The sequence below is a fragment of the Natrix helvetica genome, assembly GCF_964273705.1.
Source record: "Natrix helvetica genome assembly, chromosome: 2".
Lineage (NCBI taxonomy): Eukaryota > Metazoa > Chordata > Lepidosauria > Squamata > Natricidae > Natrix > Natrix helvetica.
In genome coordinates, this window is record NC_138552.1 from 268,198,268 (window position 1) to 268,217,021 (window position 18,754).

Here is an 18,754-nt window from a genome sequence, read left to right on the forward strand (position 1 = left end):
TGGATTGCTGTCAATCTGTTCCCTGAACCTTGGCAGGCTGGAGTGCTGCTAAGGTGATTATCTGGAGCTTGGTAGCTGGATTGCTGCCAAGGGGTGTCGCTGTAGCTGGATTACTGCCCAGAGTGCTATCTTGACCTTGGCAGGCTGGATTGCTGCCAAGGTAGAACCTGTATGTCAATAAACATCTTTGAAGAGACTTTGTGTCGGAGTGTCTTGGTATACAAGAGGAGGGGGTCAGAACAGTAACCTATGACTATCACTAAGTGTTGGATCTTATGATTCTTGATTAATGTATTCTATTTTATTTTTCCTTATGTACACTGAGAGCATATGCACCAAAGAAAAATTCCTTGTGTGTCACACTTGGCCAATAAAGAATTCTATTCTATTCTATTCTATTCTATTTATGCCAAACCATAACATAGACATCAAAGTAAGAAACCCTAAAATTGCTGGGAAGAAGTTGCAATAATCTCACTATTTTGGCTGCATCTTACAGTGGGGCAAAAAAGTATTTAGTCAACCACCAATTGTGCAAGTTCTCCCACTTAAAAAGATGAGAGAGGCCTGTAATTGGCATCATAGGTAGACCTCAACTGTGAGAAACAAAATGTAAAAAAAAAGACCAAACAATCACATTGGCTGATTTGGAAATAATTTATTTGCAAATTATGCTGGAAAATAAGTATTTGGTCACTATCAAAAGTTCATCTCAATATTTCGTTATATATCCTTTGTTGGCAATGACAGAGGTCAAACGTTTTCTGTAAGTCTTCACAAGGTTGGCATACACTGTTGCTGGTATGTTGGCCCATTCCTCCATGCAGATCTCCTCTAAAGCAGTGATGTTTTGGGGCTGTCGCTGGGCAACACGGACTTTCAACTCCCTCCAAAGGTTTTCTATGGGGTTGAGATCTGGAGACTGACTAGGCCACTCCAGGACCTTCTTACAAAGCCACTCCTTCATTGCCCGGGCAATATGTTTGGAATCATTGTCATGTTAAAAGACCCAGCCACGTTTCATCTTCAATGCCCTTGCTGATGGAAGGAGGTTTGCACTCAAAATCTCACAATACATGGCTCCATTCATTCTGTCCTGTACACGGATCAGTCGTCCTAGTCCCTTTGCAGAAAAACAGCCCCAAAGCATGATGTTGCCACCCCCGTGCTTCACAGTAGGCATGGTGTTCTTTGGATGCAACTCAGCATTCTCTCTCCTCCAAACACGACGAGTTGTGTTTCTACCAAACAGTTCTATTTTGGTTTCATCTGACCATATGACATTCTCCCAATCCTCTTCTGGATCATTCAAATGCTCTCTAGCAAACTTCAGATGGGCCCGGACATGGACTGACTTAAGCAGGGGGACACGTCTGGCACTGCAGGATCTGAGTCCCTGGCGGCGTAGTGTGTTACTGATGGTAGCCTTTGTTACGTTGGTCCCAGCTCTCTGCAGGTCATTCACTAGGTCCCCCCGTGTGATCCTGGGATTTTTGCTCACCGTTCTTGGGATCATTTTGAGCCCACGGGGTGAGATCTTGCGTGGAGCTCCAGATCGAGGGAGATTATCAGTGGTCTTGTATGTCTTCCATTTTCTAATTATTGTTCCCACAATTGATTTGTTCACACCAAGCTGCTTGCCTATTGCAGGTTCAGTCTTCCCAGCCTGGTGCAGGTCTACAATTTTGTTTCTGGTGTCCTTTGACAGCTCTTTGGTCTTCACCATAGTGGAGTTTGGAGTGTGACTGTTTGAGGTTGTGGACAGGTGTCTTTTATACTGATGACAAGTTCGAACGGGTGCCATTGATACAGGTAATGAGTGCAGGACAGAGGAGCCTCCTAAAGAAGAAGGTACAGGTCTGTGAGAGCCAGAAATCTTGCTTGTTTGTAGGTGACCAAATACTTATTTTCCAGCATAATTTGCAAATAAATTATTTCCAAATCAGCCAATGTGATTGTTTGGTCTTTTTTTTTACATTTTGTCTCTCACAGTTGGGGTCTACCTATGATGCCAATTACAGGCCTCTCTCATCTTTTTAAGTGGGAGAACTTGCACAATTGGTGGTTGACTAAATACTTTTTTGCCCCACTGTATATATTAAAACCCAACTCTGCAAGAGTGTTTTTAAAGTTACCTCAGCCCTCAAGTAGCAATTAGTTGGAAGCATTTCAGTTACCGCAATCTGTGAGATGAATTTCAGGTAGTCCTCAATTTACAAGAGTTCGTTTAGTGACCGTTCAAAGTTACAACAGCACTGAAAAAAGTGACTTATACTTTTTTTTCACACTCACGACCGTTGCAGCATCCCCAAGAAGATCATGTGATCAAAATTCAGATATTTGATGGCTTGTTCATATTTATGCCCATTGCAGTGTCCCAGGGTCATATGATCACCTTTTGCGATGTTCTGAAGAGCAAAATCAATGGAGGAGCCAGATTCACTTAACAACTGGGTTAGTAATTTATCAACTGCAATGCTTCATTTAACAACTGTAGCAAGTGAGGTTGTAAAGCGGGGCAAAACTCGCTTGACACATATCTCGCTTACCCACAGAAAGGTTGGCCTCGATTGTAGTTGAGGACTACCTGTATATTTCACAGACTAGTATCATCAGCTGAAACTCACGCAGGATGGATGTGAGTGGCAAATCACTTGTTTGCCACTTGCTTCCCCATCATTCTCTTTAGTGCTCCAAGAAATTACCTATCACTTCAATTTATGGGGTAGGCACATTCCATACACAACACTGAGCTCCAAGCAATCACCATTTTTCACAGATGGTCAGATATATGTCTCAAATACTTTCTTAGAAGTAAAGATAAAGGTATATTTTGTGTTGTAGTACACTGACTTCCTATTTAATTTTAATTTTAAAAAGGATAACAAAAATCAAAACAACCTGGTGGTCAAAAGAATACGGTAGGCATGCTAAGCAATGTGCCCACATTGCCTATCCCGCCTACATAATGCAAAATTCCAGCCAGGAATCTTGGAAGCAGGAAACACTGAAAATATAGCCATCTTTCCACAGAAGATTCTGTTAGAGCCTCATTTCTAAGTTTGTGTAATCTCCCTCTAAAAGCTTCTAACTCCCTTTTGTCTGAAATTGTATAGGGTTTCCTGCCTGAGCAGGGGGTTGAACTAGAAGACCTCCAAGGTCCCTTACAACTCTGTTATTATTCTCTTATTCTTTTTTGTCTCTCCCCCCTCCCCCCTCCCCGTCTTACCTGTTAGTATCTCTGGCCACATCTTCATAAATGCTTTGTACTCCAATCTCCAGCCTTGTGCATCCATAGGACAACATGTCACTCAAATGCCGTTTTAGGCAATAATCTGGCCTGGTCTCTATAGTAATCCCAATGCACTTTGTAAGACTTCGCTCAGAGTATCTGTAGAAGGAAGTAATAGGCAAAGTGAGGTGAAAAAGAGCTGCAAATGAGATGGGTTAAGTTTAGCCAAGATTCTTCATGTTATGGTCCACAGGTTACATCTATCTAAGATGGCACAGCTCATTACAATCACTGGCTTCGGATAATATCTTAGCAAATCATTTTATGACAGCTATGACAATGGTGCATTCAGAACTGCCTCTAAATCTCTGCAGTCTGCCACTGAAATATTGTGTAAACGAGGATCTTTTGCTAAAAGATAGTCTGGAGCTGATCTCACTTGTGATTATCCATTGCAGTGAAAAACTAGGCTGCCTCATGTAATAATAGCTTTGGAGAAAAAGGACATTTGCTTGAATGTTTTCTCTTTTCAGGACAGTATTTGCTTCAGACATGTTTCAACGTGAGCTAGTTTTAAAGAAGCGTTAATTCTACTTCCAATATTAGAAAACAAAGGAGGTGGTTTTTTTCCCCTCTATGACACAGGTGTCAAACTCGTGGCGTCACATTGCAGTCACATGATGTATCACAACGGTTTCCCCTTTGTGGAACTGGGGGTGGGCGTGGCCTGCATGTGACACATCCGGGCCGTGCACCGTCAGTTTGCCACCCCTGCTCTATGAAAAGAACCAGAGAACAATGCCAGTGGGTTTCTGGTATTCACAAATGCAAGATTTTTTTCACAATTTTATGATAGACAAAGCAACATGTGAATTGTCTTGAAAATGTTCCTGAAGCTCACCAAAGGCTGGTGCATGTCCACTGTGCTTCAAATAACTGCAGCCTTGACTTCAGTGCATGCCTGTGCATAGTGTATTAGTATTTAATGGGACTGATTTGCAGATATATACAGATGAGCCACCTCATTCAAGGCTAGCACAAGAACTGGCTATCCCCAAATGAAAACCTGCTGAGTCTTGGTACTTAAATGTTTTTAAATGTTTTCACATTTAAGGGAAATGCTGATCTGAAATATCTCAATGAGAAAAATCAATCAATATTAGTCAACATTATTAATGTGTTTGACATCCTTTTATTTCAGTTAAAATTATCATTATTTTATACTAGCTTTTTGGAGCAGTATTGCTTTGTTAAACATGGTTTTGGCTATTATTTCAGCTAGTCTGAGAATTGTGCCACAGGCTACTATGTCGCGAGGTAACAACAAAAGGCTTGGCAAGGATATTCAGAGGCTATGTCTATACTACAAAGATCACAACTGTGAAGACAATGCTTTTCCCTGTGACAAAAGTGTGAATGTTTGAGTTTGAAGGAAAAGAATAGAAGTATAGAAAGAGCATTGACGCTTCTGAACTTTGTTGCTGGAGAATACAGCAGCAAAGAAAACAAACAAATGGATCACAAAACAATAAATCAGTGTTATCACTTGAGATGCAAATGGTATGGCTCTATGATATTTTGGCACAGTATGTGAAGAACCAGTTCTCTTAACAAGTCCATCATGCTGAAAAAGGTGGAAGGAAATAAAAGAAGATGACCAAGGTGGATAGACTTGACTTATAGTGGTGATAGGTACTTACCATAGCTGGGGCAATCTAAAGAACTAGATTGGTGATAGATGTTCCTGAAGAAGGTCTATCTAAGAACCGATAAAGGTGTAACGGTACGTGATCAGTCAATTCCAGTGGATAAATAATTTTGCCTTGTATTTTATTACTTTCATTGGGTTTTAATTCCTTCAGATTCAATTTGAATCTGCCCTGGGAAGTAAAGTGGGGTACTGTTCATCAGCTTTTCCCAAGTTACTGAACTCTAGATGCTGCTTCACAATCTGAAAAGGAATCCATTGCTGAATATTGGAATCCACTAGAAGCAAAATCTAGCTCCTGTTGGAGAGACTATAATTATACTCTCTAGAGAACCCTCAAAAAAACCCTTGTTGCCTCTGGTCTGCCAACTTCCTGTAACTACTGTGAAGCTTTTACTTTCAGCCACATCCCACGCTGCAGGGAAGAAGTAGTTTTCAGAAGCCTACATTCAATGAATGAATGAATGGTGGAACACAATTTTTCTGCTGATGACTAATATATAGTGCACTGTTGCAAAACACAACCTGGCAAATAAAATCAAAGGTAATATATCTTGATTTTAAAGTAATCATTCTACTTTGAAGTTGTAGAAAAAGTATTTCAAAGAGGAAGAACACAATTAAATATAAAAAGAGATAGAAACTAGGTTATTAACTACATTTCCTACTTACAGTCAGGGGATTATATGCTCACTGCTAAAACTCTGCATTGCAGCAGCTACTGTTATTTGTCATAGCCATACTATGCAGCGAGTTAAATCTAGAAGTTAACTTATAGAAATGTATTTGTTGAAGTCTAGATTAGATGATTGTAATATAACTTGGCATCCTATTCACCTGGTATGAATGCAACATATGTAGAAACATATAGATTAAGAACTACTATATCCTATTAAGAAAAGTAATAGCTACTTTGAAGAAAATGCCCAAGCTCATAGGAAGATTCACAATGGAGGCAGGTCACCAGAATGGAACTTAGAAAAATATAGACAAAGCAGAGTTGCATAATCCACAATTTACCCATTCTACATAGACCAGAGGGGCAAGAAAGGTAAGACAGCCCAGAAGTCAATTCATGTTCCTATCAATGACCAGGATATGAAAATGCAAGTGACGTAGTTTAGGAATCAGCCACGGTATGGGACATCATCAGTGACTAAATCCAGCCATTTAGGTTCTTTGAACCTAAGAATGACCAAGTCCAACAATGACCGATGTTCCTTCCAGCACTGGGAATTTGATGTGGAAAGCTGCCAACCACCCATACCATTAACAAGCTGCCTAGTGCTCAATGAACCTATTCTAAATAAGTAGCAATTAAGGTGTACCCAATCAATACTAAACATCTCTTCACCAGAACAGGTAACTGAATAACCACAATCACTTACAAAAAGGACATTCAGTGATATGATATTATTAGAGGGAAGAGGAATATTCTTGGCCCTTTCTGGAATTGTTCTGCGGATGTTTTAAATGTGGCCTGTTATTTTTCTTTTATTTATTATAGTGATATGCCCATCCATCTCACAAGAAGCGAGCCTGGATGGCATACTGCAAAACAAATCATAAAACAATAAACATGCCAAACCCAGTCATATCAAACAAGTTAGAAAAAGAAGGACACACAAGAGATCTTACTGGGTTTCTGAAACCTCCAAGCAAGATGACAAAGCCAGGTCTTGAGGGACTTCTGAAAAATAAGGGCATATGTAGTTGACTTCACTTCAGGGTGGAGAATGGTTTAGAAGGAGACAAGCAACCAATGCATCTGACAGAATGGAGAAGTAATTTGTGTTGTTTCAGAAGCACACATGCCTGTGCCACTGCATTTTGCACAAGTAGAAACTTCCAGATATTCTTCCATGGCAGCCCCACATACAGCACATTACAATACTCCAGTCAGAAGGTGGTTAGAGAAGGAATAACTGTCAGCAGAGCCACCACGTCCAAGAACCTGTGTAACTGGTGCACAAATGAAACAGTGCAAAGGCCCTCCAAGTCATGACTGCCACCTGTCTTCTAGGAGTTGTGAGGCCAGGAGGACCCACAAATAGCATATTAGGTCTTTCTGGAGCCAAATAACCCCATCCAGCACTGAAGATGGTGTTACATGTAAACTGTTAACATGCCAAGTTTTTATGTTTAGATATATGGGGGGAGAGAGAGGGAGAGAAAGAGAGATGGAAACTTGCAGTACTGACAGATGGTTTTACCACCAAATGCCATTTGCCTGGTCCAAGGGATGGAAAATGGGTGTTCAGATCGTTATGTCTACTCCCACAACATTTTCCTCTATAATTGTTCATTTGACTTTTAATCTTTCTGTACTTCAATCAATGCCATCCTTGTGAGTTCAGCAATGTATTCTTGAGGCTTGTAGGAGATAATTCAAGCATTGTACTACGGCCCACACATATATACCGTGTTTCCCTGAAAATAAGACAGGGTCTTATTTTCTTTTGACCCCCAAAATAAGCGCTTGGCCTTATTTTCGGAGAGGTCTTGTTATTTTTGAGGTGCAAGAGGCAGCGAGCATAGTCACTTATGGCTGCTGCTGTGTTGCAATATTTTCAGGGCAGGCTTATTTTCAGGGCGGGCTTATTTTAGCACATGCTCTCAAAAGCCTGATTGGGCTTATTATACGGGGAGGTCTTGTTTTCGGGAAAACAGAGTATAATTTTTAGGGCATCTGACTCCCAACAAGTCTGGGAGATCTTATGCCACAAAGGACTTTATAGGTGAAACCAGTATCTTAAATTGCATTTGGAAGCCAATCAGTAATTAGAGCAGCTTGCAGAACAATGATGTCACATGGCCATAAGAAGAAAGGTCCACCACCATACCACTGTATTCTGGAGTAACTGTAGATTCCGGGGAGTCTTCAAAGGCAGCCCAATAGAAAGCCCATTACAGCAATCAGTTTGTGAGCTGATTAAGATGAATGACTGAAATGCTTCTTGGTTCCTGGAAAGAATGTAACTGGTGCAAAGGCACTCCTGATGATAGCTGCTACCTGCTCTTTAGATGCAATGAACCCATACTGTAGGTGTAATGAGGTGTAATGAATCCATAAGGATTCTCCAAACTGCACATCGGTCTTGAATAAGGAACTGCAATCCAATTCAAGACCAAAAACTGAAGATCCCAGAGCCAGGCCTCCAAAATATCTACAGCCATTCAATCTTGTCAGGATTGAACCCGAGTGTATTCCTCCTCATCAGACCTGCACAGTCTTCAGATACTAGGGCCCTGACAGCATCACTTTGTGGGCCTGGAATTGAGGTGCATAATTGAATATCATCGGATATCTTTCTCATATTTTCTGTAATATAGCCTGAATTCTTTCATAAGAACAGCCAACTCTAAACCATAGTCAATTCTTCAAGGATTCCCCCTCCCCCCAATACACACACACGTTAATAGGATTTTTGAATAAACTATAGCACATTAGAAATCTTATTGTAGAGACTGGGCTATCATTTGGCTGCTTTCAGCAAACAGCTCTTCGGCTACCATCTGTTAGCAAAACAATTCTTGCTACTGAATTACTTACTTACAAATAATCTCTTCCCTTCCAGGGCACATTTTATTGCTTTTTTAAATTATAGGAATGCTTTTGTGAGTTCAGATTCATTACAATGTTTTATTATATCTTAATATTTTTACCTTTAGGGTTATTTTAATAAGCAGTTTAGAAATACTTTTCAAATAAATAAAATTCACTCCCTATAACTAATGTCAGAGGACATTAACATGCAATTTAAAGGGATAGATCATGAATTAGTTAGCCCTTCAGGCAAAGTTGGATGAAGCAGAACTTGTTCTATTATGGTCTAAGTAAGCCAAACCTTAAATGGCTTGAAATTTTTATTTTTGGATAGAAGAGAATCAGAAAGAGAAGCCACAAAAGCTTATTTGGAACGTAGGAAGGAAATTTCAAACTCAGACTTTACACGGTTGCATGCAAGCTTTACAAAATAAAATGTTAATCACAAGTTGGATTTTAAAAAAATGATACAAAGATATTGTATATGTATTTCATACATTTCATATCTCTCAAATAATCACAGTTTCCATGAGACAACTGTGATTATTTGACAGATATGAAACGTATGAAATGGAATTGTTAAACAGCAAAATTCTATGTTAAGGAAAGGATTTTATGCTAAGGTGGGTCTATTATTTTCTGAGTATATTTCCTCCCACTGTTATTCTACTTGCTTTAGCTTTTATAGATTCTAGTATATGCAGATGTGCAAATCATACATGTAAGAAATAGTCACAGAAATTTATGGAATACTTGTCTTTCAAATATTTGTTTAAAAAGAAAACGCAAACTCACCCCCTTCCTTTATTTATTTTTTTCACCATTATACATAACTGTGTAGTGTTTCACTCCATTTCTTACATTAATCAGAGCTACTTTGGTTTGATATGTCTGCGATGAAAAAGGATGAATGCGGTTTCTGAAATACTTATGAGACCTAGATATGTGTCCAATGCAGAGCTGAGATTAGAGAAAGAGAGCTTCAGGAAAGAGGCTAGGATCTGGCAATCAACTTTTGATTTATAGGACTGAAGATTAACTTGGTCCCAATGAATTTGGTTTTAAATGGTATTAGAGGATGCATAAGATAAGTACTGTCCGTTGCCTAGGTTACTGTTGATTTGGGGTCTGAACAAGGTCAAGGAAATAATTAGGCAATTATTGGAGATATAGAAATACAAAATGAGCTATGATGCATAGCAAAGACTTTTCACCACTAAGAAAATACAGAGGTTCACACCTGCAAAATATTTGTATTCTCTCTTCTAGCTTCATTATAGATGAATGTTTTCAAGAGCTTGCTTGAATGGTCTCTGTTCAGTCACCCTGTGAGGCAAGTTCCAGAATATTCTAGAAGAGACCAGGAGCATGTAATCAGGCAGCACTGAATCCATGGAGTGTGTGCCTTCAGGCTGCACTTTTTTTTCTGATTTATAATACTGTAGATACTACAATAATTTTTTTTTATAAGGCTCATACTAGACCAGGGGTGTCCAAACTTGGCAACTTTAAGACTTGTGGACTTCAACTCCCAGAACGCCCCTATACTAGACGTTAGGTTAACTACATTATAAAGGCCGATCTTACTTAACAACTGCCCTGCTTAGCAATTGTTCAAAGGTATGATGGCGCTGGAAAGGTAACTTTATGACCAATTCTCTCATTTATGATCATCAAGGCTTCCCCATGGTCACAATCGACATTTGGACACATCTCAACCCGCAGGAATTTACAACCATTGCAGCCTCCTATGGTCACATGATTGCTATTTGCATGCTTCACAACTGGCTTCAGTCAATGCAGAAGCCAGCAGTACATTCCCAAGTTGTGGGTCATGTGATGCCTTCCTTAATGACCCATGACTCACTTAACAACCAAATGGGAAATTACCTCATAATGTGGGTCATGTTGTGTGCCAGTATGTCAAACTCAGGGCGTCACGGCGGCATCACATGATGGGAGTTCTCCCCCCTTTGCTAAACCCGGCGTGGGCGTGGCCAGCGTGTGATGCATCTGGCCTGCGGGCCAGGAGTTTGACAGCCCTGCTATACGCTGTGGCATATGAGATGCAAGAAACAGCCAGCCTGGTGTTAGCTGGATCAGGAGGAATGTTAATTATTTTTAGCACCTCCTTTCACTCCCAAAAGGTTTTTGGTTTAGATCAGGGCTGTCAAACTCCTGGCCCACAGGCCAGATGTGTCACATGCTGGTCATGCCCATGCCCGATTCAGCAAAGGGGGAAAAAGTACTGATACATCACATGACCCCGCCGTGATGATGTGAGTTTGACACCCCTGATCTAGATGATAAAGTGTATGGCCACTAACTTTAGTAGAAATTATGTATAGTTTTTAAGCATTCCTTATAACGTAAGAGCAACCCACAGTGGCTTTCATAAAGAAATGGACACATGAATGTTAAGCGCTTCCTGGAGCCTGACACAGAAATAAAAAATTGTTAGCCTGGAACATCTGCATAGTTGTCCTATCTTGTTAGCAAGATAATTAAAAAATCATCACACCCTAGTGTACTGGCATGTAATAATTAAGAAATCATCACACCCTATCCACTTATCAAAAAGTCTTTTCTCTGATGTTTTAATAAATCTGATTAAAGATGACTTTGGGAGAATCTTGTTTTCTGTTGCTATATTGTGATTGAAGTACCATATTTTTTGGAGTATGTCACACTGGAGTATAAGACACACCAAGATTTTGAAGAGGAAAACAAGAAAAAAATAAGTTTTTGCCCTCCCTGGCCCCCAGGAGCACTCTGCAGTCCTCTCAAACCCTCTACACATCCCATTTTTGCAAAAAGCAGGCCTGTTTTTGGTCTCCCAAACCCCCCAAGTCCCCCATTTTTTCCCTCCGCAGCCCCCAGGATCACTCTCCATGCCTCCCAAGCCCTCTGTGCACCCTGTTTTTTTTGCAAAAAACGGGCTCATTTTTGGCAAAACTGGGACACGCAGGGCAAGTTTTCAGGAGGCCAAAAATGGCCGTATTTGGTGTATAAAATGCATCGACATTTCCACCCTCTTTGGGGGGGGGGGAGTGTGCCTTATACTCTGAAAAGTATGGTATATAAAGTAAGCATTGGGAATGAAAGAAAAGAGAAAATAAACCACTGGCCTCTTGACTGAAACAGTTATAACAAAATGTTATTGTTTTTCTTACTTAAAGATAGTCAGGATAAAAGAATACAATGGCTACAACTTCATCAATCAACTTTTAAAAACTTTTATCTGTTACTACATAAAACTGACTCCAATGTAACTGAGGAAAAAACAAATCAATTCTTATGTATTGTAGCTCTTCCAAAGATCACACATGATCAAACTTCCTCTCTAGCTGTACCTTTATTTCTTCAGGAAATAACAGATCCTATTAAAATCATAAAAAGAAGAAAAGCTCCAGTCCTTATGGCTACTCCATTGAGTAGTATATAATACATATTGATTTTTTTTGCCTGTTTCCTGGCATCCTTTTACTCATTATATTGGAAAATTCATCTTCTAATACTTCTTCATACAGGATATGTACTTTCTCTTCCCATAGTCATCATACTTTTTCTTTTGTTTCTTTCACTGCTTTTTCTTTCATTCCCATTTTTTGCCAAGATATTTCATGCATTAATTCAGGTGGGGAAATTGAAAATTATCTCACAAGACAATGAAAAAATGTAAGATTCACACTCAGGAAACATTTAAAGTATTATTTAACATTAATCTTGCATTCATCCAAATAAATGCTCATCTCTCTACTGAGTTTCATTTAACAAGAGGGATATTTGTTTTACTCAGGGAGAGAAACAGATCTGAGCTTGTATCTGAGTTTGGTATTTCCCAAATAGGGGAATTAAGATTTTGTTTACTTATCTATTCTCCAGAATTTTGGGAGAATTCATGGAACAAACTAAGACTAATCCATTGTATTGTGAGAAACTTCTCCCTCAACCTATCTTAAACTGTAAAGAAACGTAGACATGATTTGAACATGTTACATTTGTACTCCTCTCCCACAGACTTTTAACTATTTTATGTGATGAAACCTTCTTGAAAACATCCATCCCTCCAATCCATCCATCTCTAATCTGCCAAAACTGTGTGCCAATAAATATAAATAAATAATATTTTAGGACCAGTTTAATTTATTATTTATTTATATTTATTGGCACACAGTTCCTGTGGACTCATATGTTTTCTGAATTTTCTCAATGGGACTATTAGTTTTTCTAGGGTTCCTTTGTTTTAAAATGAAAACAGAGGTATAATAGAAATCTTGTAGAACTGAGATGGATATAGCCATCTCTGGAAACATCCACTGAATTCTAGTGGGAGTAACCAGATGTGATATTGAACTCTTCTCCAATTTCAAAGTTGAGGAAATAATACTGGGCACAAATACACCACCAAGAAAGTTCTCAGCTAATTTATGTTTTCAGGAAATTCAACAACCCTTCCTTGTCACCTAATATGGTTCATATTAACAAAAGACATAAGATGCCCATGAGGAAATCAAATTCTTTTAAATATTGTTTTTAGAAAATCATATGGTAAATTAGTCCATTACAGTGTATCATATTTATTTAGAAGGATGTGGCTGGGATCCACCATTCATAAAATGATGAGTAGCTTTGTTTGGAGATGTACAGTACATATCTGTTCTCCCATGTCCAAAGTGAATCTGAGTGATCTGAAGCAGCGGTCTTCAAACCTCTGAGCTGCAGCCTGGAACTGGCTGTTGGGAACTGGATCACGCAAGCCGCAGGCAAGCACACGAAGCTTCATTTGTGCAAGCGGTGTGCGCATGTTAAATCATCCCTTCTCCCCACCCCCAACACTGGTCCACAGAGCCAGAAAGGTTGGGGATCGCTGATCTAAAGCATTCTGGAGGTTAGAAAAATGGTTAAACTTACTATTTTGCTTTCTGATAATTTTTTTAACTGTCAGGTAGCAACTTTGTGAAGAGGTTAGGTCAGGTTAACTCAATTTGTACATCATCCTGGGAGAAACTCTTCATGGTTTCCCACTTCCAAGAAAAGAAAAAGACTGAAGCCAGGAGGCCCTGCTTTTCAATGCCATTGCTTCAGAACAGACTTACCACAGAGTTCAGAGTAGCCCCTTTGTTGATGACTTTCAGAATGTTAAAGATGCAAAGTGTTTCCTGGTCTGCTAAATGAACTTTATCATCTTTGCCACCTTCTATTGTTTAAAATTTTTACAATTGGTATTCATATTGCCAAACTTTGGTTGGTTTTTATGATACATTTGGTTTACATTTTTAAAAAATGTGTATGCTTTAATGTCTTCAAATGGTGAATTTACAACATTGTGGCTGGATTTAACAGGCAAGCATTCTAGAAGTGTTAAAGAGATGTTCTCGAAATTTTAAACGTATCCACTGACTCAGAAACATTGCTTGCCCCTGGCAATAAAAAATGAATTAATTCTTCAGTGATAAGCTTACTTCTTTAAAGAATATGCTCATGCACACAAAAAGGGGGGATTTGAGCGTACACCTGCAGTGATTTCTCATCTTCTTCCAACTTCTTTAAATTTACCCCCATGTTGAAAAATAAGAAGAAGACATGAGTTCAAGCAGTTATTGCCTCAGAATTAGTGATTCTGAGAGGGCTGTTAGCCACATTGGTGAAAAATGATGGGAACTGCTATTCTCGGGAAGGGCCATAAACTGGAAAAAGCTGTTGTAGGCAGAATCTGGAAAAAGATATAACTTTTGGGGGCTTCTGCAAATACTTTAGTAACACAGAATTGATGGCACTCTACAGATTTGAGAGGTGTCTTGAGACTTCATCTCACCATGTTATTGGATACCTCAACAATTCAATCTTCCTTTGAACAGAAAGTCTTCATTTGCCTAATTTTCACAAATATAGCAGGAATTTGCAAAAACCAAAGTGACTGATCATAAGGAGAGTTGGAATTATGAGGTAGGCCAGAACAGGAAGCAGATAAGAATTACAGCAAGGTTACTTCATTGTTGGAATAAAAACCTGAATGTCTGTTGATGATTCCTCCTACCCTCTCTTATACCCAAAAGACTCAAGGTGAAGTTATTTTCAGTTTCTTTTTCACACTTTCTCCTTTCCCAGGATTTCATCTCTTATTTTGCTTTACCTCTATCCCTTCTTTAAGGTTATGTATATATCCCTCTGCACACAGTAATAATATAATGCAGATCATCCTAACACACCATTTTGGGATCTGAACAGCAATATAGATAAAATATGTCTGCAATACTGAAATACTTCTCCAATTTTAATTCAGGGAAAATAAAATGGTCTATTACCAATAGTTTATAAAATACTAAAACACAGCATACCTCATTGTTTAAAAAACTGCTTGGCAGATACCAGAGTTTGTTATAATACCTTATTATCTGATTTCCATTTAATAACCATAAAATACTGAAACGGGGAGCAACTAACAGACTGAAACCATTTTAAAGATCCACTGACATTGTGATTGCCTCTAGAATAAATCAATGCAAGTCTTCAAATTCAGCCAAACTACAAGTCACAGTGTGAATTTTATTTTCCAAATAAAAATAACTGACTGCATTATTGTGCATAAAGATGCACAATGCAAAATTAAATCTCTGGCAGGTAAAACGAGAACCCAGCCGCTCTTCCCATTGGCAGGATAAGGATAAAAGCAACCCCCCCCCCCAATCTGTCTTCTGCCAGCTTGCTTCTACTCCAATTTGTTTAAAATTCTTTAAGCCTGTTCAAAAGACACATAATTAAAGGTCTTATCTGCTCTCTTTTCTCTGCCAAAAGTTACTAACAACGTGATGGCCAAGTTAAACTTTCTTGGACTTCACTCAAGGTTTTAAAATCGTGAGTCAGAACTGGATTGGTTTTGGCGAACATTTTCCTCCATCCCCTAAATGAGTCAGAAGAAAAAGTAAGATAAAGAAAACCCAGTTAATTTTCATCTAAAAAGTTAAGGTCATCTATGTGCTCCTGTTCCAATCACTTTCTCTTCCCCTCCTACCTACTTTCTCCCCAGAATTCTGGGTTTCAACACCTAGAAGTGAAACCCTTTCTCTAAAGAACAAAGTCAAGTCGCAGCAGAGTGATGATTGCCATGCAGACAGCTGTCCTCCCACAGATGTGACGCCCTCTGCCTTATCCATGTAATCATTAAACCCCCAACTGTTGCCTTGTTTGATAGGGATCTGGGAATCCTATTGAAATCCCTTTAGTGGCCTCATGTTCTCAAGAGATAAAATTCATCAGCCTTGCCAGGCATTCTTTAGAAAGAGAAAAGCCCTTGTGATTGGGTCAGTGGCTGGTTCTGTTTCCCCCCGAACACTGAGGCTCCTTCATGCAATGCCTTCTGGGAAAAAATGCTTGCATCTGCTGGAATTTTTCTACAAAAGGCCAGCAATATGTGGCCATGTAGGAACCCCATGGACTAAAAAGATATTTATTGTGGGCATAGAACTTGATTCCATAAGGAGCTGGATTATCAGAAGAATTTCCAGCTGCATTCAGTGTAGTAGACAATTGATTGGCCATTCATTGGAGACAATGTACATTTAAAGGCTCGGATGCCAGGTGCGTATGGGACTTCCAAAGGACAGAGGTTGCTTTAATGCTCTTTAGAATTGTCTTCTCCTCAGAGCTTCTCTCCAGCTGCATTGATTCACAACCCCCATCATCCCTTGTTGCACTAAAGCAGTGGTTCTCAACCTGTGGGTCGAGACCCCTTTGGGGGTCGAACGACCCTTTCACAGGGGTCACCTAAGACCATCGGAAAACACATATTTTTTAAAAAAAATACGGAAAACATACAATAATTTTATGGTTGGGGGTCACCACAACATGAGGAACTGTATTAAAGGGTCGCGGCATTAGGAAGGTTGAGTCCCACTGCACTAAAGGGAAGGTGAAAGAAATACTAAATGCAGGTGAAGGTGCAGAGGTGGGCAAGACTGCTCTTCTCTTTTGATGTCATTCTAAAAATCCTATGGTACCCTTGCAGTGCCAGCTGAGAGCCAACCTGCCAAAATATTATTGAAGAATATTTGTTTAAATTATTTAAGCTTTTTGTGAAAGTTTAAAAAAATTATCGTCATGAAAACTGTGTTAGAGAAAGAGAGAAGTGTTTACATTGTCTGGTATATCATTTTTAACAGACACGCAAAATTATATACTGATTAAGCAATTTCCTTGCTTAAGGCTACTTTTGTTAATTCCAGCTGCAAACTTTTATACCAGGGGTGTCAAACTTGCAGCCCACAGGCTGGATGCATCACACCTTGGCTACCCCCACCCCCATTTTAGCGAAGGGGGAGAAAGTCTTAATACGTCACGTGACAACGTGATGACACGAGTAACACAAGTTTTATGCTCAAGTGTTTTAGAAAAGTATTTCTAGCAATCAGGATGACATTTATGTTTTATCAATTAGTTCAGTTAAGATAATAACGAAATAGAGGTTTGCTGCCCTTATATAATATGTTACAAAAAAATACCTTAGTGCACTTCATTGCTTTACAGGTAGTCGTCGAGTTATAACCATTCATTTAACAAACGTTTGAAGTTATGACAGTGCTAAAATAAATGATCTATGACTGTCGCAGTGTCCCTTGGGTTGCATAATTGCAATTCAGGTGCTTGGCAACCAGGTTTTTATGATGGCTGCAGTGTCCCAAGCCCTGTGATCATGATTTACAACCTTCCCAGCTGGCTTCTGACAAGCAAAATCAATGGAGGAAGATGGATTTGCTTAACACCCCATGATTTGTTTCACCCGATGACTTACTTAATGATTGCATCACTTAGTGGACGTTCCGGTCCCAGTTATGATTATAAGCCAAGGACTATCTCTACATATTCCATGAATTCTTCAGGAGAAAAAAAAGTCAGGCATATCAGCTAGACCAGTGTTGCTGAACCAAGCTCCCTCCCTTCCTCCCTCCCTCTCTCTTTCTCTCTCTCTCTCTCACACACACACACACAGACACACACACAAAAGAAAAGTCAATTTTAGCTCTAGCATCACTGATGTCATTCAAAACGTGCACAATCCTTTGGGATTCGCACAATTGCCCCCATGGATCTACTGCATGCCACATAGTAATAGCACTTAGACTTATATACCGCTTCATGGTGCTTATACAGCCCTCTCTAAACGGTTTACAGAGTCAGCCTATTGCCCCCAACAATCTGGGTCCTCATTTTATCCACCTCGGAAGGATGGAAGGCTGAGTCCACCTTGAGCCGGTGAGATTTGAACTGCCTAACTGCAGCTAGCAGTCAGCTGAAGTAGCCTCTACCCACTGCGCCACCTCGGCTCTTACATTCAGGTGGTGTTCTCTTTCTGTTGGCAGGTCCCTGTGGTCTACCTAAAGCTGGTCTAGGTTGCACAAGGCCTTTGTTCTTGAAGTGGCTTCAAAGACCGGTTTTTCTTTTATGGCCTCTTCAGCCTCCAAAAACCACCCCAAAACACACACTGTTCTACTGAAAGTTTGGGAGGGTTCAGTGGCTGCCCTAGAACACATCCCATTCTCACATGCTCTCCATAGCCTCTGAAAAACTTGTAAAAGCATGCCCCATTCTCACAGGTCCAATTCTTGTAAAATTTTTGAGGCTCCAGTGCCCATGTGAGAGCATATCCTATTCTGTTGCAGCTTCCAAAAGTCACACGAAAAGAGGGCATGCTTTAAAAAAAAAAACTTAGTTGGATGTTGGTGAATCTTGGCATGTTACCCAAAATATTGTAGCATATTGTCTTGGACACATGTGCCATAATTGAACCAAACAGACACTGCCTGCTCTGGAAAAAAACTCACTACCCGGCATCTAAACTAGCCTCGAAGTTTCTCCAGGAAATATATGCATCTTCCCTATTATTGTATTGTTCCCAAGTGGAATTTTTTAAAGCACTAACCCAGCGATGGCGAACCTTTTTTGGCTCACGTGCCATGTGGGGGGGAGCACAGGGGGGGGTGGTCATGTGCAGGCGTGCCGCACCCATAATGCAATGCGCGACCACCCAGTGCGCATGTGTGCACTACAGGCGCGACCACCCCATTTTTGCATGCTTTTTTCGCCCTCCCCAGGCTCCAGAGGCTTTATAGGAGCCTGGGGAGGGCGAAAACAGCCTTCCCCACCCCCAGGAAGCCCTCCAGAGGCTTCAGAGACCTTCAGGAGGCTTCCCTGAAGCCTCTGAAGCAGTCAAAACGACCCTCTGAGCAAACAGGAAGTCCGTTCCCGAACTTCCGGTTTCCCCGTAAGG

The 18,754-nt window shown here is 40.0% G+C and overlaps 1 protein-coding gene across 1 annotated transcript in view; it reads right to left on the reverse strand.

Annotated features, from left to right (window-relative positions):
• ELP3 (elongator acetyltransferase complex subunit 3) overlaps positions 1–18,754 on the reverse strand; it is a 109,803-nt gene that overhangs the window by 77,017 nt on the left and 14,032 nt on the right. Inside the window, exon 8 of the mRNA XM_081944312.1 lies at positions 3,230–3,391. Coding sequence (XP_081800438.1) covers positions 3,230–3,391 — 162 coding nt within the window. The remainder of the gene's footprint in view (positions 1–3,229; positions 3,392–18,754) is intronic.